General features: G+C 39.6%; 2 protein-coding genes across 6 annotated transcripts in view; one reads left to right on the top strand and one right to left on the bottom strand.

Moving 5' to 3' along the window:
- Positions 1-25,107, bottom strand: part of LOC116268167 (uncharacterized) — a gene marked incomplete at its 3' end in the record, with an annotated part of 40,775 nt that overhangs the window by 10,177 nt on the left and 5,491 nt on the right. The gene's annotated exons all lie outside the window — the stretch shown is intronic.
- On the top strand, positions 1,452-24,683 carry LOC116268168 (isopentenyl phosphate kinase). 5 transcript variants are annotated; one of them, XM_050075397.1, is made up of 6 exons: positions 1,452-1,731; positions 1,853-2,377; positions 2,748-2,963; positions 5,089-5,186; positions 8,868-8,929; positions 23,853-24,392. In XM_050075397.1, exons 2-6 carry the CDS (start codon positions 2,338-2,340, stop codon positions 23,914-23,916), a joined length of 480 nt encoding a protein of 159 aa, XP_049931354.1. In that variant the 5' UTR covers positions 1,452-1,731; positions 1,853-2,337; the 3' UTR covers positions 23,917-24,392. The 5 variants fall into 5 exon arrangements, with proteins under 5 accessions (XP_049931354.1, XP_049931353.1, XP_049931355.1 ...); XM_050075396.1 differs by lacking the exons at positions 1,853-2,377; positions 23,853-24,392 and adding an exon at positions 24,559-24,683 and having other exon boundaries at positions 1,454-1,731; XM_031649946.2 differs by lacking the exon at positions 1,853-2,377 and having other exon boundaries at positions 1,455-1,731.

Raw genomic sequence — 25,107 nt, 5'->3', positions numbered from 1 at the left:
GGTACTATGGGACCATATCATACAACATACTATTATATAAGATATGTTACATATATTCTTAAAAATACAATCATTACAAATTATTGTTAATTATTTTTTACATGAAGTGGCCGGATTTTATTTTTAAAAATTTGACAATTATGAACTAAAAGATTTCGTGGCAAATGTGCAACACTGCAACTCCACATCAGAAAAGATTACTCTAGATTTAAGCAAATCGGGTAAAATATTTGTTAGTTTCTATTTAAGCTCTTTGTGTAGTGGTAGCACAAAACCATCGAAGGGAATTGGCAGTAAAGAATATAAGTTTACGGTAGGTGTAGAGTCCATAATCACAAATATGTTTTTTGCATTTTAAACGGTGGTTGGCATAATAATACAGCGAGTTGGAAAAAAATGGAGAAAAAAAATCTTAAAAATTTAAAAAAAATAAAATAAATAAGAAACCAATACAACAACATAAAAAATAAGTAGATATGCAACAAAAATAAATAAATGGAGACAAATCGTTTGGCACCAAAAAATGTGAAAAAAAAATACCTAAAATGTGAAAGGGGGAGATGGGGAAAAATTGCAAAAAACGTCCTTTAAATTGGTCTTTTTTTTTTTTTGGCATTTAAAAAAACAGCAGTGTTTTTTACCGTTTTATTCGGCTAACCATTTTAGTTGGCTGACTTATTTTTTGTGCTTGTAACACATTTTTTTCCAAAAACAGAAAACGTATTTTTTGAGACTACGAGATATATTGCTCACTATCACTTTGTCTAGTTGCATGTGAATTAGATGTACTTTTTTTTTTTTTTTTTTTTTTTTTTTTTTTTTTTTTTGTGATTGTATTCTTACTGTGGTCCAAGAGTTTTTCATACTTTTTTGGTATATCCATAAACCAATATCTGTCACGCCCTCAAACATTTTTAAAAAAAAAAACATCAAGCATCGAGGTGCGACTACACAACAATTTTAAAAGAGATGAGTCAAGCAATGCGAAACAATGGGCAAGTTTTCTATTAAATAAGGAAGAGACGGAGAGGAATCAAAAGTCTCACCTGAGCACCACCGCCGTCATTCTCGTCGCCGCCCAACACCTCCGCTGGCACGGGAGACCTCCAGGAGATAGACGAGGGAGAAGAGGGCGGTGTCGGGCTCTGTCGCACGAGGAGTTCGGGTCCGGGTCTGGACCTGACCCGATCGTCCTCCAAAAGCCGAGCGTTACATGACAACTTGTTAATGTTTTCAAATAAACTCTTACGTGCACATCACAATAGCAAGTAGGTTAATGCATCTTTAAATCAAAAAATTGTTACGTGTACATAAATAAAACTTATAACGAGATCATTAAACACGTGACATTAATAGTGTCCAAAAGATAAGACATTAAAAACGGACATTAATTGTGTCCAAAAGATAGACATTAATTAGCCATTATAATGAACGTGGCCGGTAAGGGGCAAACTCTTACTAAAGATCCAAGCTTTTATCGGTGGCTGTTCGTTGTGTTTTGAAGATTGCCCCCAAGAAAGCCGTTAAAGAAAAATTGATCCAAGAAACGTGTTAAAACATCACACTATATCCTGCGGCTAAATATTCAGGCCTTTCTCAGTTTCTTGCTGCTGGAGAGAGTTCTCGAGTTTCCGTTCTTCCACCAAAGTGTTGATTTCATCGACATGGCCGACGAGGCACCGCCTTCGCCTGTGAGCCTTAGCAGACCTCTTCGTTGCATCGTCAAACTTGGTACGTGAGCCTAACCCCGATTCCTACCCCTGCTTCATCATCTTCTTCATAATGTGGCAGACTGAAGTTTGTCTATATCTTATAGACTGGTTAGGTTTGTTTGTAACTCGCTGGCTCACAGGAACTGCTCCGCGGAGCCTGACTTCTGGCTTTCCTATCAAGTATCAACCAATTGTATAGATCATATCAGCAGTTCCAAAATAGCTATAACCAACGGATGTCGGGTTCGAATCTTGTCATTTTCTTCATCCCAAGTTCCTTGGTGTTGAGCTCGAGTATTGTCACCATCAATAGTGCTAGTCTAACGGGACTTCACGCTTCCCCAGATCATTGATTGGAAATGCAAGTTCTAAGTCCGATTCATCCGACAGACGAATGCGATACCGGAATCACGCTTATTTTAGAGGAAAGCGGCCGATAAATCTTCCAGTTTCTGAAGAAAGAGATTGTGAATTATAGTCTCCAGTATCTTTGCGAATGCTTGACCGTGTACTTGCTACAGTGTATCGACATCTTGTCCAAGTATCCTCCTACTTTGTGTTGGTGAAGTAGCACAACACCACTCCCTGATTGCCAAGACGAGTTGTTAAAGCACTCCGGTGACTTATGACAGAAGCGGGTCCCTTGACGAATATGCTACTAGCATGTGCGTTTCATTTCCCACGTTGAAACACTTTTCGATCCGATTATTTATCAAACTGCACTTGTTAGGTGTCTGTGTTTGTTAATTATTTGGTTTGTGTAACAGCTTAGGAGAGTATTTTGTAATAGACGTGCTTCTTGGCTGCCTAGTTAGTAATCTTAAGTTTTATCCATATAGGTAGGGACGAGGAACCAAGAGTGGCTTCTGTTAATTTTTTGTTGTTTTTTTGGACATTTCTTTTTGGTTTCTTTTCTGTGTTTTATAATGTTACCTGCAGATATGGTTCATTTTGGATTTGGTTGTTTTAGGGAACTTGATTTAGATTTGCACGTTCTAGATTAATGACATTCTTTGTGTTTGGGTACAAACTTAGGTGGATCTGCAGTTACCCATAAAGATGTGCTGGAGCACATAAATGACAAAGATCTTGCTGCAGTTGCATCACAGTTGAGGGAGGTCATAATGCATTCTACTGCAAGGGGGTACACGATGGATTGGAGCAAGCAGTCGGGGATCCCTCCAACTATTCCTGCAGATATTGCAGATCAAGTTTTGAGTTCGAGTGCTTTCATTGTGGTTCATGGAGCAGGTTTGAAATTTCACGTTGTGTTTGATTTGTATGCCCACAGATTGTAAAGATTTTTGGAGTAAAATTTTGCGATAAGTAGGAGCAAGATTTCTGTAAGAATGTAAGTAGCCAAGTGTGGTAGAAAATGCACTCCAATTGGCTACAGAAAAAGTGCATTGAGACAACTGCAACAAACAGGTTGACCAATGCACCAATTTTACATTTTTGGTATGGTATCCATATGCACGTAGGAGAATGTTACTTTTTTCCTTTCTTTCATGAAAAAGGGAAAGCTGAATTTAAATTAGCTTCCTGAAAATGCTAGGGGATTACTGAGAGATGATTTTATAACAGAAAAACCAGGCACCAAAGCTATGGTGAAACACTGTCTATCTAAAACCCTGCACGAAGAAATTTTCCGTGATGTACCAATCTGGCTCTTGTTTTTCCGCACACAATTGATCCCTGACCAATTTGGCAACATAGAAAATATCAAACCTCAGACTCACACTGTTTGTGCAAGCCTCAGATTGTCCTTTATCATCTGACATTCACCCAACTCCAACCTAATCTTACACTTTCCATCGGTGAACATTGTGACTACTGTTGTCTGGGCCACCATTTCAAGTTTGTCCTCCAGCACCAGCATTTAAGGTGATATGGGGTCAGAAGAATCACAGTTGGAACTTGCAATTACACCTACTGTCCTGCATTGTGAAACTAATTTGTTTAAGCTTAGCTTTTAATCGGTACATTAGCTTTCTAGAGTTGTCACCTCATGTACCCAGCATCTAAGCGTGCTTTTCTCTTGTCCTCCCACTTGAACTTCCAGAAATTTTATCGCCAAATAGGCCCCTTGCGTATACCTGTAAGTTATTTCATGAGAGTGTTCATCTTCATCAGATACTGCCACCGTTCTTAACTGTCAGAAGATGCAACACCCTTATGTTAGAGACCTGAGGCCTGCTTTTCTTGGTCCATGAGAACTTAAGTGCCAAAACCTAGTGTTTGTTTTTTCCTTTTTCCTGCGGAGATGAGCTTCATGTTGCATGTGCAGCTGAATTTCTTCAGAAAAAATTATAAGTTCTACTATGAGGAGGTCCCAATTTGGTTCCTTAGCCATTTTTTTGCACAAAGGGCATCTCTTAAGTAAAGTTGGATAGTTGCTTCATCCCATTAACAATGAATATTGTAACAGGTACGATGGTGTCCCAAAAGAACTACATAATGAAATGACAGCCAGACGAGCATAATCTTGAAATATAGATACCTTTATTCATCAGGCGGCCAATGCATTATGGAGTGCAGTCTTTTGATAACCTCCTAGAGGGACCCAGAAGATGACGTTGTTAGGAAACATGTAAAGACATGTATATATGCTGTACTTATGCGTACATATATATTCAATCTCAGCTGTATATGTTTTATACATGTACAATAATGGTTATATATATATGAATGTATAATTCTGATATATGTGCTTATATATAGGTTTAAGTCTTTATTTTAGTGTTTTTCTCTATTTTTTGTTTTATTTTTACATCTGGACATTTTTGGAATTTGGCCAGATTGGATCTGGTTGGATAACGAGCTCCAATGGCTCTTTTTAGAGCTGTTGGAGCTAACCAATGGCTAGTTTTCTTTGAGTTCTTTCTCTTTGTTCTCGTGTTGTTTGGTCTATAAGGGAGAAATCCTGTTTGCAATAGCACTGTTTTAAACAGTAATTTTACTGTTTATTCATAAAGTTTTTGTCCATTTCCGTTTTGCGTCCCTGTTATTATTTTGTGCTCTTTTGATTTAAGATCATCTTAGCTATTATTAGCCCTTTTATCAGAGATATTTTAGGATGTTTCAATTGTTGTGCAGCTGGCCTTTCTTGCTAAATGACAAAAAGACCCTTGTCAGAGGAAAAAAATTAAAATAAAAAATCCCAACAACCACTGGAGGAGAAATATAATTCTGGACTGGTGGAAACCTAGATAAGAGGCTAAATGAAAAGGATTTTGAATATGTGAAAAATGTACACATCCATCTCCTAACAGCATTTATAATGCATGTTAGACTTGTTAGTATGTTACTAATCTCACTGTTATAACAGAAGCTTATCATGAAATCATTTTAATATCTCATTTAAAAATGTTTATAGGGTCCTTTGGGCACTTCCAGGCAAGTAGAGCTGGAGTTCACAGAGGTGGATTGCATTTACCTCTTGTAACTGCTGGTTTTGTGGCAACAAGAATATCTGTAAGATGCCCAGCTGGTTTTTGTGAAATTTCTTTACCTTGCTATTTATATGCATATATCTTGATATTAGATTCCATAGTCTACCTTCCAAAGTTCTGAATACTATCTATAGTGCAGGTTTATTTGGTCCAATTTCACAACATGCACGTACTATTGGAAAAAAACACGTATAATATGCCAAAACAAAGTCAGCTGTATTAAACGTGAAAAAATGTGTCTTTTTTAAGAAAATGCCAAAAAATAAAAAATGTGAAAAAAAACGTATTATATGCGTTTTTTGCATTTTTTTCATATTTTTTATGATTTTTTTTATTTTTTAGTAATTTTCAGGATTATAAATTGTTTAAATTTTTTTAAAATTTGCTGAGATTTTTCCGTTTTATTCCTGAGATATACAACTTTGCTGTATTATATCCGTGAAATTCCTCGCCGTATAATACCCGTACACGTTTTCTGTGACAATGATTTGGTTATACCTCGGTGTCTCATTGATGAACTGAATCTTCAATTTTTCCTTGTTTAATGCAGGTTTATTTGATCATGCCTCTGGTATCTCATTGATGCCACTGAATCTTCTAATTTTATATTAATAGATAGTATGTAAGGTTACCTCCCATTAGTTTAAAATAATTTGTAATGACCTCTCAGCATAAATTTCCCTTTGCTGTCCTCAATTTGCTAGAAGCTGTTGCAAAGCGTCAAGTTCATAAACTTATGCACTTAAATGTATGTTTATGTGTAATTGGAAATGTACATATGCATATAAATTTCTTTTATATGTATGGTATCCTTTGCTTGTTCTTTTCTGTTTCTATATTTTATTATTCTCTGCATTTGTCTTTTTGCGAACGGCTCTTTCGTCATGGAGCCTATAAATAAACTAGCTGTTCGGCTGATAACAACAGCCAGAGTCTAGCCATTGGAACTTCCACTAGCAGCTGGTTCCCCATGTCAATGTATATATTTGGGCCCTGAACCTAGTATTCAATGCCCTTTGATTGAGAGGTTAAATTTTTGTTTTCTCAAGAATGTAACCTTGTTGGAGATGAACTAGATAATTTTTGCTGTATTGCGATTTCCAAGTCTCTTATGAGATTGTGAGGGCACTTGCAAAAGGTAGGTCTGTTATGGACTGTTTGGTCCTCTCTCAGATGACTATATATGTGTATGTGTGTGTATAGAATGGCACGGTTGCTTGCTGTTGGTTGTTAAGTTTAGTCAACAAAAGCACTTTACAGATTAGTAATTTTGTTGGTGGCTTGCTTTCGCAGTTTGCGGTGCACGAGCTTAGATATACATGTATCAGATACATCCATGCGAGTTAGAGGATGTAAATCTCATAAAGCACTCAATGCACATGTAACATGAATCTGCAGATTATGACGTAGATCTCGTACTTTTCTAGTTCTGTATATATTTTTAAATTTTAAGACTTAACAGAATGTGATAATTATTGTTTGGCTCCTCAATAGCATGACCGCATGTCTACATTTTTAGAAAGACAAGTTTCTCTGGTTGGAGGTTACATGGAAGTTAGTTATTTATCAACACAAAGCAGTTGTTAAGACCTACACACACACACACACACACACATGTAATAGTCTTATATGTTTATATTCTTTTTTGTTGTAACATTTTGTTCAAAGGTTACTTTAGTACATTTCTAAAATTTTAGATTCAAGTAAAATTAGTTTTTGTGTTTAACACATGTAGCTTGTCGTCCTTTTTAAGGTTTGACAGGGGTCTGCTCATCTTCTAAAGAGGATGACTGGATTAGTCTTCCTTTTTCAAGGACAAACCAGCTTTTAAAGGGCAGGGTTCGTCCTTTTCTTTTAGGTCACCCTTTTCTTTTCAAAGCACAGAAGGGGAAATAGAGGGGTATGAAAGGGAGGGAGAGGGGCATCGAAAATTTGGAAAAGGCAAAACGAGGGAGAGGAGAGGGGAAAATGAGAGGGAGAGGGGAAAAAAAGGAAAAAGGGAGAGACAGTGCACAATAAAAAACAGACGATTTTGGCCAGGTGAGGTTGACCAGTGACCACACCTAATGCGCATTGACCATGCCTGGGTGCATGTTGGAGTCGCACTTGCATCGCATTGACACGGGTGTGGCACCAAAAATGAAGAATCCGTCTAACTTAGAGACCAATAACTAAAGCTGAATGAAGCGAGAAAATGAAGCCCATTGACCATTTGAATTTTCCTCCTCAATACTTCTTGAACTACCAGTATAGCCTTTTTTCTCTTATTCTTGTATTCCTATTAGGTGGGTGGATGAGTGATAAAACAAGTAGTTCTATCTGTGATTTGTTTTCTGCTGTTGTGCAATAAATTTGTGAAAATGGTTGCCTAGACTGACAGAATAATAAAACAAGTAGTTCTATCTGTGGTTTGTTTTCTGCTGTTTGTACAATAAATTTGCGAAAATGGTTGCCTAGACTGACAGAATCCAACTGAACTCTAAACACATATTTGACATATAGAAGCTGACCTTCCTGGATTGCTAAGGACCATAGTCACAAATGCAGTCAATATTTTGAAAACTATAATGATATTAAAGCATATAAAATTTTATTTATTCAGGGGCCGGGCTCACTATATTCTAATATTTTTGAAGATAAATACGTGCTGACAATATCACTTTAAGACTGAAGAGCCTGATGTTTTCAATTATTGTGTTTTATGTATCTTGTAAAGTGCCTTTTGTTATGTAACATATGTTATTTTTTTATACTTCTGATACAAGACTGAAGCACCAAGATTTTCCAAGATTGGTTGAAAGACCTACACTATCCCCATATTTAACCTTATCCAAGATTCCAAATATGGCTGCACCAGAGATTTGTAGCTATGGTGGATTAAATATAATACCCTTTTGTTTCCTCCTAATGGTTGCTCGTCCAGGCTTCATGGTTGATGCTGTAGGTATGTCATTTGGACCTGGTGATCCAGTTATTTGGTTATTTACTATTTAAATAAATAACCACTTCCTCCTTTCTGTTTATTTTTGTTTCTTTTGGTGTGGTTGAGACAGCTGTTGGGAATTTCCATTCAGAGTTGATGATGTTCAGAAATATTTGCTTCCTTCAATCACCACTGTTCTTGTACATAAAACAGTGTCACTATCTTGTGCAAGCTTTTTATGGTGGCATGTAATTTCCAAACGAACGGCTGTTGAAATGGTGCTTGCTGTCTTTCTGCATTTTTATGATTTAATCAATTTCTTGCTAGCTTATGGTGCCAGACTACTCTAATCTATCTACAATCTTTTGCTAGACCTGCGATGGAGTTCAGATCTTACCAAATTATGTTTCTTGAATTGTATATAATACGAAAGAGCTTGTAAAGCAATGTCACTTACATGCTTTTAAGGGCCAATTTCAAGTTAATGGCAATTATATATTTCATTTCTTGTTTGAGCATAGTTATTTTGCTTTAGCATTTCTCCAATTTGACCCATGAATTGCCTGGATTTTTTGGGGAAAAGCCTCTAGTTTATGCAATTTATGCATAAATAGAATAAATTGGAGTAATCCAGTTACATCAAAACCAGTTACAATTCCAATTAATATTTCTACAATTAAAAATCTTAATTATCTTAATGGATCTTTTATATCTGCTTGCACTTTGAGTTCACTGTATTTCTAATATTCCTAATATTCCACTTTGGTTTTGATCTTGCAGAAGGTATTCCATCTGTTGGAATTTCTCCGTTTTCTTGTGGTTGGTCAACTTGTGAAAAAAAGGTTAGATGCCTGCAGAAACCCTTGTATTCATTATATTGTATCAGATTAGGATATGCTGCTCCTTGTCCAAATTCTAGTTCGTTTCTGGTTGTTCCTTAAAAAAGTATGGTTCATGGAATCTTGGATCATTTTTCCTTTTATCCTTTTCTTTCCTATGGACATTCCAAGGTTCTTCTTAGTTTATTATTATTAATTTTTTTTTTGCTTCTAAATTTTAATGTTGATGACTGGAAATAGAAGTGGGTTCACATTCTCTAATGCTTAATATTCGTATCCACAGCTAGACATTTAGACCCTGACATTAGGCTTGAAATTCATATGGCATTTATCACATGACAGGCTTCGGTGTCTAGCATGCCTGGTGCTTGTCCATATTGCTTACAAAATGAGGCACTAGATGTGTATGGACGATACTGTTAAATTTAGTTGAATTATGCCTCATGGCAAATTGAAATGATGCGAAATGCAAACCAAGTGCTTTGATAGATGGAAAGGCTAGTGCATGGGCTGTGTAGCTAGATGGTCTACCTTAGTTCTGTTTTTGTCACTCAAGATGGCAGAAAAATACTTGTACGTCATCTAAATCAGGCATGGTAATTGGGTTCACTTCATGCTAGTAATTTTTACTATTACTTGGTTTTCATGTAGCTATTTTTTGCTAAATCTCAAGTTTAATTAAGAAACCTTCATTTGCTTTTGATTTCTAGAGGAACACAACTTCAATACTTAATTCAGATAAAATAAAAGCCAGAGTCACATTTACGTACAATTATGAGAATGATTGATGATAATGATAGTACAAGTGAAAACACCTAACGCGTTCAACTTGAGATTTTTAGGGAAGAAGATCAGCAAAGCTGATTTTAGCTAATTGTCGAAACCTTTATGGTCAAAACACCAACTAGTCAGTCGAATTGTATGTCTGGTTGGCTGTGGGTGTTAACCCAACCAGTTTTAGACCAAAATCATGGCTCTAAAATTAGCCATTAGTCACCGGGCCTTTGATCAAGTATTCAGCATTCCCAAAAAATAAAAAAAGAAGAAGAAGAAAAACTAAGGAGTCAAAACACTTGACCCTCTTTTTCTATATCTACTGACGAGTTTGTTTCTTGTTATCTTCCTTTTTTACTTTTTTCTGCCTGCATCGTCTTTTCATACTCTTTTTTTCTTTTTTATCTTTTCCTTTTTTTCCTCCTCCTTTGTCTTTTTTTTCTTCTTTGTTTTTTTTGTCTTCATGAATTTTACTGAGTTGCTGCCATGCTGTCTACCCTTACTGTTGATGCTTCTTTTTCTTTCTTCTATGAGGCAAGTGCTGAAGGTTTTTGCTCACTGCCTTTTATTACGCCAGTGACTTTATTTGAACCCTTTAGTAGCATTGGATTGTTACAATGTAGTTTATAACTTTATCATCATCAGGTACTATGCATAATAGGTGAACTATGTATTATACTTGATTTACGGTGATTGTTGATATTGTATGTATTCTTCTGATCATTTAATTGTTGTGTTTCTATATTCTTTTATTGATTTTTCTAAAAGACTGAATCTTCTATTCTCAACTAGTCTGGGTTGGTCTTCTCAGGGGCTTAACTAACATATGGCCTATGTTTGTCTAGCGGTGGGAAAACCTAGGGATTATGTTTAAGATCTCAAGTGTTAAAGCTCATCTAACAACAGAAAAACCTAAGTATTTGTGTGACATCTCAAGTGTAAAAGAGGAAGGAAGGTCCAATACCTGTGATTTGGAAAAGAGCTAATGGACATATATACTTGGGTCTAACACTACCTTGTGCCTTTGTTCAGAGTCAGTTGTGAACAAAAGTAAGCTAAGGGAAACAATAGAATCCAACAGACCAAATGTTGTAGACAGTTCTCATTGAGTTGTTATAATGGAAAAAGAGCTAATGGTCAGGTATACTTGGGTCTGACACTACCTTGTGCCTTAATCAGAGTCAGTTGTGAACAAAAGTAGGCTAAGGGGAACGATAGAATCCAACAGACCAAATGTTGGAGATAGTTATAATTGGTTTAGAATCATGTTCTATACTCACACTTGAGGCCCACGATGAGAGTTTCAGCCAACAAAATCAAACTAGAAATGCGCTATTTAAGGTGGTTAAAAAATTAAGTGTGGCATGAATTTGTCAAAAGGCTTGTATAGGAGATATTCAAGATTTACTTAAGGAAGGAAGTCTAGATGGTATAGGCTGTAGATGGATTTACAAAATTTAAACTGAAAGTTGACAATACTTTAGAAAGGTGAATCCACAAGAGTATAAACTAGATTATGAAGAAACTTTTGCTCTTGTTGTTAGAATGACCATTGTAGAATCCTAACTGCAACAGCTTCAATTTAAAAGTATTTGTCAAATACATGTTATATCTACCTTTTGGAATCTCAAATTAGATGAAAAAGTTCCAATGGATTTTCCTCCTGGTATGAAGGTTCATTAAGGTTAGATGCTTAACTTAATGACGACTCTATATGGACTCAAACAAGCAAGTATTGCTATCCTTATTATTGAATGTTTTTGATCTGTGAGTTATTAGAAGTTACAAAAAGAATCAGACCAAATGTCTGTTGAAAAACCAATTTGACATGATCGATTTTGGTTGCTTGACATCTTTCTTAGGTACTGAAGTTGCTTATTCTGATAGAGGTTATCTTTAAGCTCTAATAAGTTTGCCTCACATATCATTGTCAGATCTTGACGGTTAAAAAAAAAAACAAAAAAAAAACTAAGACATCAAATGTTATTGGTTTAAAAGTGAAGGTTGATGAGTACCTTTGAAGAATCCAACACCATATAAAAATTGGTTACAGAACTGATGTATTTAAATTTTAAGCATAACCTGACCAGAGGTAGCACATGCTATACATGTGGCTAGTCAAATTCAATATAATCCTACATCTGTAAATGTGAGTACAGCTATCTGTAATTAGATGTGTTTAATTTACACCATTAAGAGATTATTTTCATTGTCATCATGTTTTCTGAATTTAATTGCATATGTATGTTAAGTAATGTACTTATATATGCTACATATGTTAATAATATTCTACAGAATCTACACTCCAGTTTTGTACTGCTTCTTGTATTGTTGTTTTGTATTTCTCCTGGTTTTATATTTGAATTCTTTTGGCCTAAGTCCCCAGTTTGAACAAGTTAGAGCTTCAATTATTTATTAATGGAAACAGACCTGAACTCCTTTCCTTGTTATTAATTCAGTGAGGTAAGGTTTGGCATATCTAGCTTGATGAGCCTAAGTGTCCTGCACTTTTTGTTTTCAAATGGAAAAATTTAAGCTGGACATGTGTGGATTAACTTGCTGCCAATGTAACTAATCCATTTATTTATGCAATAGAAAGTACTGTACTTATCCAAGGCTTCTTGGTGACTGCAGAAAATCTGCAATATTTCTGTAGACAAAATTCACAATCAGAACCATCCACCCTACCATCACTCCTTGTAGTATTCACGATCAGAAACATCCACCTTAGCATCACTCCTTGTAGAGTTGTAGTGTAAAACAGCGCTGGCCATCATCACTATCCTTACATTAAATTGATGTCATTCAAATTCTACCAGACGTAACCTTAGTAATTGAAACTTGAAAGTGCTAGGCAGGCCTAGGCAGTGGACCTTAAAAAAAGGACGAGGTGGTTCCTAGGCAGATAACAAATGGTAAATGAAAGGAGGAAAAAAAAAAGAGGTAGAAGGAGAATAAAAAGAAAAATAAGAACAAAAAAGAAAAAAAACTAGAAAATAAATAATAATGAAAGGCAAAAATAGAAGAAGAAAAAAAAAGGAGAAAAGGAAAGAATTTTACTTTCACTTTTTTTACTTGGCAGGCTAGGTGGACCAGCCTAGTCAAAGGAGTGGCTTCTAGGGCCTGGATACCTAGGTGGCTGCCCAGGTGCAATTTTGACTACTAAATATATAACAATATGTCATTTGCTAGGAAGCCACAGTCATTATATTTACAAACTCTTTTTTGTGGACATCTGATATTACGAGTCACTAAATCCAGTAGAAGCCAACCAACTGGATTGATTATGTGAATAACCAATAGAGAACTCATGCTTGCCATCCATAAATTAGAAGATATATTAACCTGTGATTGTGAACTTTATTTTTGCTGGTGCTTTCTCAATCTGAGTGCCTTTGTATTTGGACAATTTGGTCCTATACATGCTTTTGCTTCTTCTTCAGTCAGGCTTAGCTGTCTTTGTCATTGATTGTTTCCATACTCTATAGTTGGACTATATATGTGTTTTTCCCTGTTCCCCTATTGTAGGGATAGGTACCATGTTAAGTTGCATTTGCACAGGTGGATTGTGTTTCTTGTTGGTAAATGCAGGTCTTGTCTTCTTCACCTTTGAAATACATGTGATTGACTTTTGTTTGTTTATTTGATTGGTGAAGAAACTAGCAGCAAGATCTAAAGAAACAATCTTTTGAGTAAGTTTTTTACAGAATCAGACAAAGCAAACTAGATTGAGTTAAGTTCAGGTTGAATTCCAGAAAATGTTTTAGCTAACTAAACTAGATTGCCTTTTGGATGTGCATGGTGTCACAATGCCAAATTGCCAATATGGCTGCCTTCAAGATATAAAAGAAGAAAATGGAAAGGGCTATATGAGAAAAGGAATGGTTGCAGCCTTCTCTTGTATTGCTCTTCTATACATATATATCTTTTGTCATGTCAGGTATATGAATGCTCTTATTACAAACAAGTACATGGCAATAAGTTTTATTTTGCAGAAATTACACAAATGTCCCCAATCAATGCAAAGAATGCACTATTAGTGCTGAAAATTTCAATATTATGAATCCCAACTTGATCACCTATAGTCTATGTGGCTTCATGATATTTGACCATAATCAACAAGCATGCTTAATTAGGGTAAATCTCAAGCTTAAGTACCATTAATAACGGGTCCGGACTGGACCGACTCATACTGAAATCAGATCCATACTGAAAACATCAAATAACAAGACCTAGTAGAAATAAACTACTATTGCTCCCCATGATCCCTATATGGATCGTAACAATTACTCCCCCCTTATAACACCTTGTCCTCAAGGTGTGAATGATGGAAACCGCTTCTGTATGTCCTCCGAATCTTCCCATGACGCTGATAACTCCTCCTCAGAGAGCCACTCAATCAGCCACTGTACCGTCCATTTTCCATTCACCTTGAGTTGTTGTACTCCTACTAGACGTAGGGGTTGGATGCCAAAGGCGATCGCCAAGGCGGGGGCGGCTACAACTTCACTTTCTGTCGGTGGCTTGAGGCACGCTTTGAGTTTTGAAACATGAAAGACCGGGTGTATGGTGCTGCCCAATGGTAACTGTAATTCGTAGGCGAGATTCCCGATCCTCTTTAAAATCTGATAAGGACCAACATACCTTGACAACAACTTACTTTGGCCTGCCCCTCGCATACCTAGCAACCGTTGGGGGGTTGTCTTAGGAAAACCCAATCCCCTTCTTGAAATTGAAGTGCTCGATGGCGACGGTTGTACTGGATCACCATGCGATTCCGTGCTGCTGACAGGTGTTCCTTAAGATCCTTAAGAATCACATCGCGACACCTCAACTCCGTATCAACCAGCTCATCGCGTGCTGTCCCCAATTGATATCGGCGAATAGTCGGAGGAGGGCGCCCATAGACTACCTCAAAAGGGGTGGTGTTCGTGGATGTATGCCAACTGGTATTGTAAGTGAACTCTGCCCATGATAGATAGTTGACCCAGGTTTTGGGTCGCTCCCCCACAAAGCATCTCAAATAAGTCTCAAGACTTCGGTTTACGACCTCTCTCTGCCCATCCGTTTGCGGGTGATATGTTGGACTCATCTTAAGTTGAGTCCCCTGCAGTTTGAAATACTCCTGCCAAAAAGCACTAAGGAAAATCGAGTCACGGTCACTTACAATGGAGTGTGGCATACCGTGAAGCTTCTCCACGTGCTCTTGAAAGGTCTGCGCTACTGTTTTGGCTGAAAAGGGGTGTGAGAGCGCTATAAAGTGGGCATATTTGGAGAGCCTATTTACTACCACCAATATAACAGATTTTCCCCGAGAGCGGGGTTATCCCTATATGATGTCCATGGATATGTCTTCCCAAATTTGCTCAGGAAGAGGAAGTGGCTATAAGAAGCCAGCAGGTCGCGTGGTCTCATACTTATTGCATTGACATACATCACATTGTCGCACATAATCCCGCACGGCGCGCTTCATTCCCGACCAGAAAAATGCCGTCCTTAAACGCCGATAAGTCCCTTCCACTCCTTCATGGCCCGCGCTCTTCGAGTCATGATAATGTGAGATTAAAATACCTGGCAGATTTGTCTTGGGCGGGATAAATACACGGCTACGAAAGTAGAGGTAAGGAGGGCGCCACTCGTAACCATATCGTCTCGTCGGATTCTGTAGAAGGTCAGTTCGTATTCTTTGAACTGACGCTGCTGACTGGTCGGCCTGCTGAATGTTTGTCCAAATGTTGCACTGAATGGCTGATAGAGTCCAGAAGCCGTGCCCCTCCTGCACCTATCGAGAGAGACCGTCTGCTACTGGGTTTCTTTCCCGCTGCGATGCCTAATCTCAAAATCAAAGCTGAGCAGTTTCATGACCCAACGCTGCATTGCCGGTACCAATGTTTTCTGTTGTAGGCTGTGATGATCTGTGAGCACCACAAATTTCGTACCCAACAAATAATGTCGCCATCTAAGGACCGCCAATACCATAGCAATGGGTTCGCGCTTGTAGGCTGATTTGCTGCTGAACGTGGGTCCCATGGCGCGACTGAAAAATGCTATCGGATGTCGGTCTTTGCTCAAAACTGCGCCCACCCCTGTGTCAGATGCGTCTGTCTCCACCTCAAACTGCACGTTGAAATCGGCCATGCATAGAACTGGTGCTGTGGTGATAGCCTCCTTGAGTTTGTCGAATGCCACCTTGCCTTGGTCAGTCCATCGAAACCGATCCCTTTCTGTGAGGTAGGTCAAGGGCGTTGCGATACTTCCAAAGTTGTGCATGAACTCATGATAGTATCCTGCCAATCCTAGGAACCCGCGTAGTTCCCGAACGAACTGAGGAATGGCCCAATTACGCACTGCCAGTACCTTAGCCTCTTCCATCTTCACGCTACCGTTGCCAATCACGTGGCCGAGATACGTGACTTCACTCATGCCGAATGAACACTTAGAGAGTTTGGCGTGAAGGGAGTGTTGTCGCAACGTAGAGAGCACCACCTGCAGATGATTTAAATGCTCCTCTTCTCTGCACTAAATACAAGGATGCCATCAAAGAAGGCCAGTACGAACCTATGCAGGTATGGCTGGAAGATATCGTTCATGGGTGACTGGAACGTCGCAGGAGCGTTCGTGAGGCTGAACGGCATCACTCGAAACTCATAATGTCCATCTGGGGTTAACAATGCTGTCTTAGGGACATCTTGTGGCACGATCCGTATCTGGTGGTACCCGGCTCGAAGATCCAGCTTCGAAAATAGGGCTGCCCCCCTGAGTTCATCAAGGAGATCTTCCACGATGGGCAGAGGATGACGATCCTTCACGGTTAGGGCATTCAAGGCACGGTAGTCTACACAAAACCGTCAGTTTCCATCCTTCTTGCGCACCAGGAGGGCAGGAGACGCAAACGGGCTGCGACTAGGCTGGATAATTCCCTGTTCTAACATTTCTTGCACCAATCGAGTTAGTGTATCACGTTGGGTCGGGTTATACTTGTATGGTCTCCTTTTCACTGCATCTGCCCCGGGATGTAGCTCTATATGGTGGTCATAGGCGCGCGAAGGAGGCAACCCATGAGGGACACTGAACACATCTGAAAATTCTTCCAACAGGGCCGGTAGTCGTGCACTGGTGAGGGAGGGTTCTGACCTCTCCTTCCCCTCCGCGCTGGTCATGAGGAGCATGTACGAAGCAACCGCTCCCTGCAACATTTTGGAGGTGGCGATCTCTTGAACTAGTTGTCTTGGAGTAGCTGACAGGGTTAGGCGCTTCCCATCCGGTTGCGTAAGGTGCATTCTCATGTTAACGAAGTTCCACACGACCTCGCCCGGCCCTTTCAACCATTGGATGCCCAAAACGAGGTCCGCCCCGACCATTGCTAGTGTATACAACTGTACCAAAAACCCATGCCCTGTATCTCCAATTTCTCGTCGGTGCACCGCCCCTTACATTTGAAGGTGCTTCCATCTCCCACGACCACATCAAAAGCCGACTGCTGGTTGATTTCACACCCCAGGGCTCTAGCGGACTTCTCACAGATGAAGTTATGCGTGGACCCTGTATCCACAAGTACACTGACCTTCCGACCGCGGAGTCGGCCCTCCACTTGCATCAATTGAGGCACTTCATGTCCCGATAGGGCATGGAGGGATATTTCGGGCGACTGGGCAAACTCTCCTTCACCTTGTCTCCGTTCCCCAATAGTCTCCCCAATAGTCTCCGTCGGGGCGTCCTCCCCTTCTTCTTCGACTAGGTACATATGAAAGCATCTACATTCGTGGCCCGATGTCCACGGTTGATCACAATGGAAGCAAATATTTTGATGTCGTTTTTCCCTTATTTGTTCCGGGGTCAGACGACGAATAATAGGGTGGTTTGCTGGTTTGGTTAAGTTCTTCCGGCCGGGTTGTATTTCCGAATTCGTAGTTGCTGCCCAGTGAGGACGAACCCCAGCTGCCCCTCGCCCGAGGCTCTGATATCGCTGCTGCTTTTCCTCCACCATATGGACTATCGCAAAACAGTCATGCAAATTGAGGGGGTCACATGCCTTGCACCTCAATATGACTTTCCTCTTTGAGTCCCCCAACAAAGGTACCAATCAAAGCTTCTATTGGCCATCCCCGAACCATATTGCTAAGTTCTTCGAAACGCTCCTGGTAGTCTTCAATCGACCCCGTCTGACGTATTTTGGAGAGTTCCTGATTGTAATCAACATAAGCTGAAGGTCCGAAACGCGCCGCCATGGCTGAGATCAAGGTCCTCCTATCTGGTCGTCCGTGTTGAACCATGTCAAGGACGCAGCGTCAACCATGTCAAACAGAGATTGAATGAGTCAAGGAACCATGTCAAGGACGCAGCGTCAACCATGTCAAACAGAGATTGAATGAGTCAAGGAGTGTCATGAACTCATGATGTATTGAAAGCATGTTCAAGTTCATGCAAATTGACGCAACATGGAAGCAATGAAAGGCCGGTTGTTTCATCAAAACAGAATCATCAGGCTGATAGCCGGCTCAACCATTAGATTCATGTAAAATTTTTTAAACTTTTCATTTACAGTGCACATAAGATTCTGCAGTGGCTCGAAAATGGTTTGAAAATTAATAAACTGAATGTTTCTAATGAAATCACATCCAGATCTAAAAGGCATGATCTTTGTGATGATTTATGAATGACCTGGATATAGCCCTGAACATGAGTCGGGTTGAGCTCAAGCTCAGTTCGGCACCTAAAATACTCAGCTTGAGCTCAGCTCGAGTTTGAGTCGAGCTCAATAAATTGGGCTCAAGATCAATTCGATAATAATTTTTGGAGCTCGACTCAGTAATAATTTTTGGAGCTCGACTCGGTAGGCTTGCTTGTCATTAGCAAGATTCAGCCGCTAAATTCAATACTGAACCACCCAAGAGGGATAAGTAGAATAATGGCAGAGAGAGAGAAAGAGAAAGCTAGAGAGAGAGAGAGAGAGAGAGAGAGAGAAAGCTAGAGAGAGAGAGAGAGAGAGAGAGAGAGAAGGCCAGTCCTAGGAACTCATGATAGTATCCTGCCAATCCTAGGAACCCGCGTAGTTCCCGAACGAACTGAGGAATGGCCCAATTACGCACTGCCAGTACCTTAGCCTCTTCCATCTTCACGCTACCGTTGCCAATCACGTGGCCGAGATACGTGACTTCACTCATGCCGAATGAACACTTAGAGAGTTTGGCGTGAAGGGAGTGTTGTCGCAACGTAGAGAGCACCACCTGCAGATGATTTAAATGCTCCTCTTCTCTGCACTAAATACAAGGATGTCATCAAAGAAGGCCAGTACGAACCTATGCAGGTATGGCTGGAAGATATCGTTCATGGGTGACTGGAACGTCGCAGGAGCGTTCGTGAGGCTGAACGGCATCACTCGAAACTCATAATGTCCATCTGGGGTTAAGAATGCTGTCTTAGGGACATCTTGTGGCACGATCCGTATCTGGTGGTACCCTGCTCGAAGATCCAGCTTCGAAAATAGGGCTGCCCCCCTGAGTTCATCAAGGAGATCTTCCACGATGGGCAGAGGATGACGATCCTTCACTGTTAGGGCATTCAAGGCACGGTAGTCTACACAAAACCGTCAGTTTCCATCCTTCTTGCGCACCAGGAGGGCAGGAGACGCAAACGGGCTGCGACTAGGCTGGATAATTCCCTGTTCTAACATTTCTTGCACCAATCGAGTTAGTGTATCACGTTGGGTCGGGTTATACTTGTATGGTCTCCTTTTCACTGCATCTGCCCCGGGATGTAGCTCTATATGGTGGTCATAGGCGCGCGAAGGAGGCAACCCATGAGGGACACTGAACACATCTGAAAATTCTTCCAACAGGGCCGGTAGTCATGCACTGGTGAGGGTGGGTTCTGACCTCTCCTTCCCCTCCGCGCTGGTCATGAGGAGCATGTACGAAGCAACCGCTCCCTGCAACATTTTGGAGGTGGCGGTCTCTTGAACTAGTTGTCTTGGAGGAGCTGACAGGGTTAGGCGCTTCCCATCCGGTTGCGTAAGGTGCATTCTCATGTTAACGAAGTTCCACACGACCTCGCCCAGCCCTTTCAACCATTGGATGCCCAAAACGAGGTCCGCCCCGACCATTGCTAGTGTATACAACTGTACCAAAAACCCATGGCCCTGTAATTCCAATTTCTCGTCGGTGCACCGCCCCTTACATTTTAAGGTGCTTCCATCTCCCACGACCACATCAAAAGCCGACTGCTGGTTGATTTCACACCCCAGGGCTCTAGCGGACTTCTCACAGATGAAGTTATGCGTGGACCCTGTATCCACAAGTACACTGACCTTCCGACCGCGGAGTCGGCCCTCCACTTGCATCAATTGAGGCACTTCATGTCCCGATAGGGCATGGAGGGATATTTCGGGCGACTGGGCAAACTCTCCTTCACCTTGTCTCCGTTCCCCAATAGTCTCCGTCGGGGCGTCCTCCCCTTCTTCTTCGACTAGGTACATATGAAAGCATCTACATTCGTGGCCCGATGTCCACGGTTGATCACAATGGAAGCAAATATTTTGATGTCGTTTTTCCCTTATTTGTTCCGGGGTCAGACGACGAATAATAGGGCGGTTTGCTGGTTTGGTTAAGTTCTTCCGGCCGGGTTGTATTTCCGAATTCGTAGTTGCTGCCCCGTGAGGACGAACCCCAGCTGCCCCTCGCCCGAGGCTCTGATATCGCTGCTGCTTTTCCTCCACCATATGGGCTATCGCAAAACAGTCATGCAAATTGAGGGGGTCACATGCCTTGCACCTCAATATGAATTTCCTCTTTGAGTCCCCCAACAAAGGTACCAATCAAAGCTTCTATTGGCCATCCCCGAACCATATTGCTAAGTTCTTCGAAACGCTCCTGGTAGTCTTCAATCGACCCCGTCTGACGTATTTTGGAGAGTTCCTGATTGTAATCAACATAAGCTGAAGGTCCGAAACGCGCCGCCATGGCTGAGATCAAGGTCCTCCTATCTGGTCGTCCGTGTTGAACCATGTCAAGGACGCAGCGTCAACCATGTCAAACAGAGATTGAATGAGTCAAGGAACCATGTCAAGGACGCAGCGTCAACCATGTCAAACAGAGATTGAATGAGTCAAGGAGTGTCATGAACTCATGATGTATTGAAAGCATGTTCAAGTTCATGCAAATTGACGCAACATGGAAGCAATGAAAGGCCGGTTGTTTCATCAAAACAGAATCATCAGGCTGATAGCCGGCTCAACCATTAGATTCATGTAAAATTTTTTAAACTTTTCATTTACAGTGCACATAAGATTCTGCAGTGGCTCGAAAATGGTTTGAAAATTAATAAACTGAATGTTTCTAATGAAATCACATCCAGATCTAAAAGGCATGATCTTTGTGATGATTTATGAATGACCTGGATATAGCCCTGAACATGAGTCGGGTTGAGCTCAAGCTCAGTTCGGCACCTAAAATACTCAGCTTGAGCTCAGCTCGAGTTTGAGTCGAGCTCAATAAATTGGGCTCAAGATCAATTCGATAATAATTTTTGGAGCTCGACTCAGTAATAATTTTTGGAGCTCGACTCGGTAGGCTTGCTTGTCATTAGCAAGATTCAGCCGCTAAATTCAATACTGAACCACCCAAGAGGGATAAGTAGAATAATGGCAGAGAGAGAGAAAGAGAAAGCTAGAGAGAGAGAGAGAGAGAGAGAGAGAGTAATTAATGATAGTCATTGTTGCAAGTCCTTTACCAAAAAATATTCCTTTCTTGCCTCTTGAATCTCTCTCTTTACACCTCTAACAGGGAAGTCTAGGTCCCAAGGAAAAGATGTCTGTGCATGCCAACATTTGAAACATCTGAGGGTGTCATGAACTCGAGCTCGACTCAATTAACTAAACTAGTTCCTATGAAAAACTTGAACTTGACTTGTTTGTTGAAGGTGTAGGATCAAACTCAGGTTTAAGAAGAGCTTTACCAAATTGAGTCCGAGCTATTCGACTCAATGTGCACCCCTACCTAGAGATCAAATTCAAATATTTTTCTATTGGTTTTCTAAAGCTGCTGATAATGCCAACCAATAATACAGTATAATAAAAATACCATCACAAGGTGAAAAATACATAATATCATAGTGTTATCTCAAAGCTTTGCAAGTTAAAAAATGATATTTTCAGCAAACTTGAAATGTATGTTTCAACCTTATGTCTTTTTTTCTCATAGATGAGATTCGTTTGGTTATTTCATAGATTCTATATAATTAGGCACACAACACACACACAATGGCATGATCCTCAACCAAGCCAAACAAATGCCCCTATTAATAAGCTCTATTTATTTTTATTCGTGTGCCTTTGTCCATTTGGGAGGTCTTTGAGCCTCGCTTGTTGTAATTGTGAACAAGCCTTTTGTCGTGGCTTCTTGAATCATTTTGGCCGGATTTTTACACCTCTATGCTTCAAATTCAAATCAATGTGTGCTGGAGCAGTCATATAAAGCAAACTTCACATTTTTTACTCATTCAAGAAAAGAATCCAGATCATGCTTTCACGACACCTTCAGTCAATAGGTGACACAATTATGCCTTCCATATGTGCATCTTCCGAGCATGAACATCCATGTTATCTGTTTACAGAAATACTGATTAACACCAAACTGGTTTCCTCTTATATATTTCTAGGTTTATGCAGTTGATAATTGTTTACACTTTACACTAATAGATGAAGAATTTTGTCCTTCTATCTGTTTATCATATGATTAACATGACTAAGAGAAAGGATTTAAGATTTTTTTCCTACCATTTAATTTGTGCGGTAATTATTTTGGTGTCTGACTTTTTTATTGATTATGATACAATATCAATATTCGGCTAAATATTATGTTTATATTCATTATGACAGAATATTGTTCTATGACTTCTTTAAAAGTTTTTCAGCTATGAAGCATGTGCTTCTTGTTTAAAAGCATGTGTGTCACCTTAAGAAGGAGCAGAGCCTTGAAGGACGTTTTTTGTTTCCAAGAACACCATTCTCACTTGCACAAACTGCAAAATGAAAACCAATATTGCTAACAAATGAAAACTTAAAATTCGAGTCAGGTATTCTTTTGATCCAATAATTGTAAACTAGAATAAATCAAATTTTTTATTTCTAGATAGCACTATATTTTGAAGTCAATGTGGTCAACAGCACTTTTTTGCATATTGATTCAAAAGATGAATGAAAAATCCCATAAATCACTAAAACAAATCAGATATTGATGCACAAAATTTTTACAGTAAATTGCTTGCTCTGAAGCACTTCACTTTGAAGCATGGAGGTGTAACATGACTTGACATAAGAAAAGGAAAGACTGATAAAGCATCCACCTCCCATCACATTTGACTTCTGAAACCCAAGCTATAGTCCTTAGAAAAGTGAAAGCCTTTTTAAGCATCACCAACATCCTGATCTATGCAAATGAGGATACCGTAGCATTTTAGACATTGGTAAATATTTTTATGACAATATTTTATAAAAATTAATCTCCCTAATTTTGGGAACTTATTTATATGAAAAAAACCAACTGATCATAGCATTCATGCTTTCAGTGTCCTATTCCCTTTGTCTGGGCTAGCCGCTAGATATGGACATATTCATTAGTATTGAGATAGTTTCCTGTTAATTATATATCTAGCCACATAAGTCAATTAAGTTGCACAACTGTGCACGCCGGTAATAAAATTACTGACATACTAGAGAACAGAAACAAACTGAGGAACCACATAAACACTAAAAAGGACTACTTCTGATAGTCCAATAGAAAGGTTAAGCACAGGATACTGATAATGCAACTGGAGTGAAGTAATGACAAGAAATCAACCAGCAGTTTGATAACCAAATAACCCTTCAAATCATCTTAATTTCATGCAACAAAATACAGAACCCAACATCTAAACGAAGGAAAGTGATTTGATTTTGAACCTGATATATGTAATCTTTAGAAGTACGTCTTGATACAGATTCTTTGAGTGCATTAAGCAAATATTTTGCTGACAACGAAACTGCAAGTGCAAGAGAAGCATCAGGAGCAAAACAAGCATTTCTGGTATTTTTTCCTCAAATAGGAAAAATGAACTGGAAGATAGGAAAAGAAGCACACCATTATGAAGTGAAACTGCTTTTGGTTGGTCTATGCAGTCGATATCAGAATCAAACTTATTACAGCAATCTGCTTCGCCATGCAATTCGCTACCACAAGTAAACATTATGGTGGCAGTTCAACCGCGTCAGTATGGGATCACTAACGCAAGCGACATTTGAAGGTGGTTTCTCCTCAAGCATTAAGCTTGAGATGTTACACCCTCTCTGCATTGGATAACACTGATGACAAAGATTATCATTCATTGGTTCCACAAAGGATCTATTCCATGCAATCAACCTCTTTATCAGGGTATCAGTCCAATCATGTTTAGCAACTGTACCCACCATGCCTTGCTTATCACACTGGCTATTATTATGAACATCAAAATGGACACTGTATATTACTACAAGAGAGCTCTTACCAGTAACTAGAAGCATCTAATAGATTTTGTCCTGGGATGGAATGAACCTTGACATCGCCAAGTGGTACATTGCAATCCTGAAACTCAGTACCACTTTGATCAATTTGATCTGTCGTTTGCAATTGTGACATGAATGAGTACAGTTGTAAGTAAAGTCCTAACTACTTGAATTTCATTTTCAACTGTTAACCATTTATGCCAGCAAAGTTATAGGTAATCCACAAAAAAGTGTGTGACCACTGCACTGCACTTGCTTCTTCTCCTATATGAACCTGAGGAGAGTAAATAGTCTTTCTTCATGTTCTTCTATAGATTGTCTGATACCTACCATTAAATTGTAGAACTAGTGGTGGTGCAACGGAAGAGAGCATAAATCGCGAGTCCTCTGTATTGGGCCAATGAATGAGAAGACTTTGCAACCAAATACATCCTGACCATACTACAACGTTCTTGATTCCACCTGCACAGCATTTCAAGCAGCTATTCAGATATGAAATCCCTTAAAGATTTTTAGATTCACAAGCGAGTTTGTTCCAGCAATGATTACCTGCCAATGTGCTAAAGCCCATGGTCCTCTGATTGTCGAAAATATCTGTGGAACAATGTATGGCCTTCTTTGTCATTACAACAACAGACCCTATGACTTACATGGCAAGAACATGAACAGCATCTCTGCAGTGCAAAAACATTATTAGGATTTCAGAATCGTTCTCCTTACCTCCAACATCAGTTCCACCAAATATTTCACCTAAAAACATGGGAATATAGAAGAGATATCATGGCACCTAAGGAACATGTACAGAAAAATAAAAAAGAAAGCAATATGCAGGAGACAAGAAACAGGCAAAATTACCAATAAGAATCGCAAGATAAGTTGATATTTCCATGCT

This window comes from Nymphaea colorata, unplaced genomic scaffold, assembly GCF_008831285.2.
Source record: "Nymphaea colorata isolate Beijing-Zhang1983 unplaced genomic scaffold, ASM883128v2 scaffold0137, whole genome shotgun sequence".
Classification (NCBI taxonomy): domain Eukaryota; kingdom Viridiplantae; phylum Streptophyta; class Magnoliopsida; order Nymphaeales; family Nymphaeaceae; genus Nymphaea; species Nymphaea colorata.
Note: the sequence above shows the minus strand (reverse complement) of the source record. Positions and strands in the feature narration are given on the sequence as shown.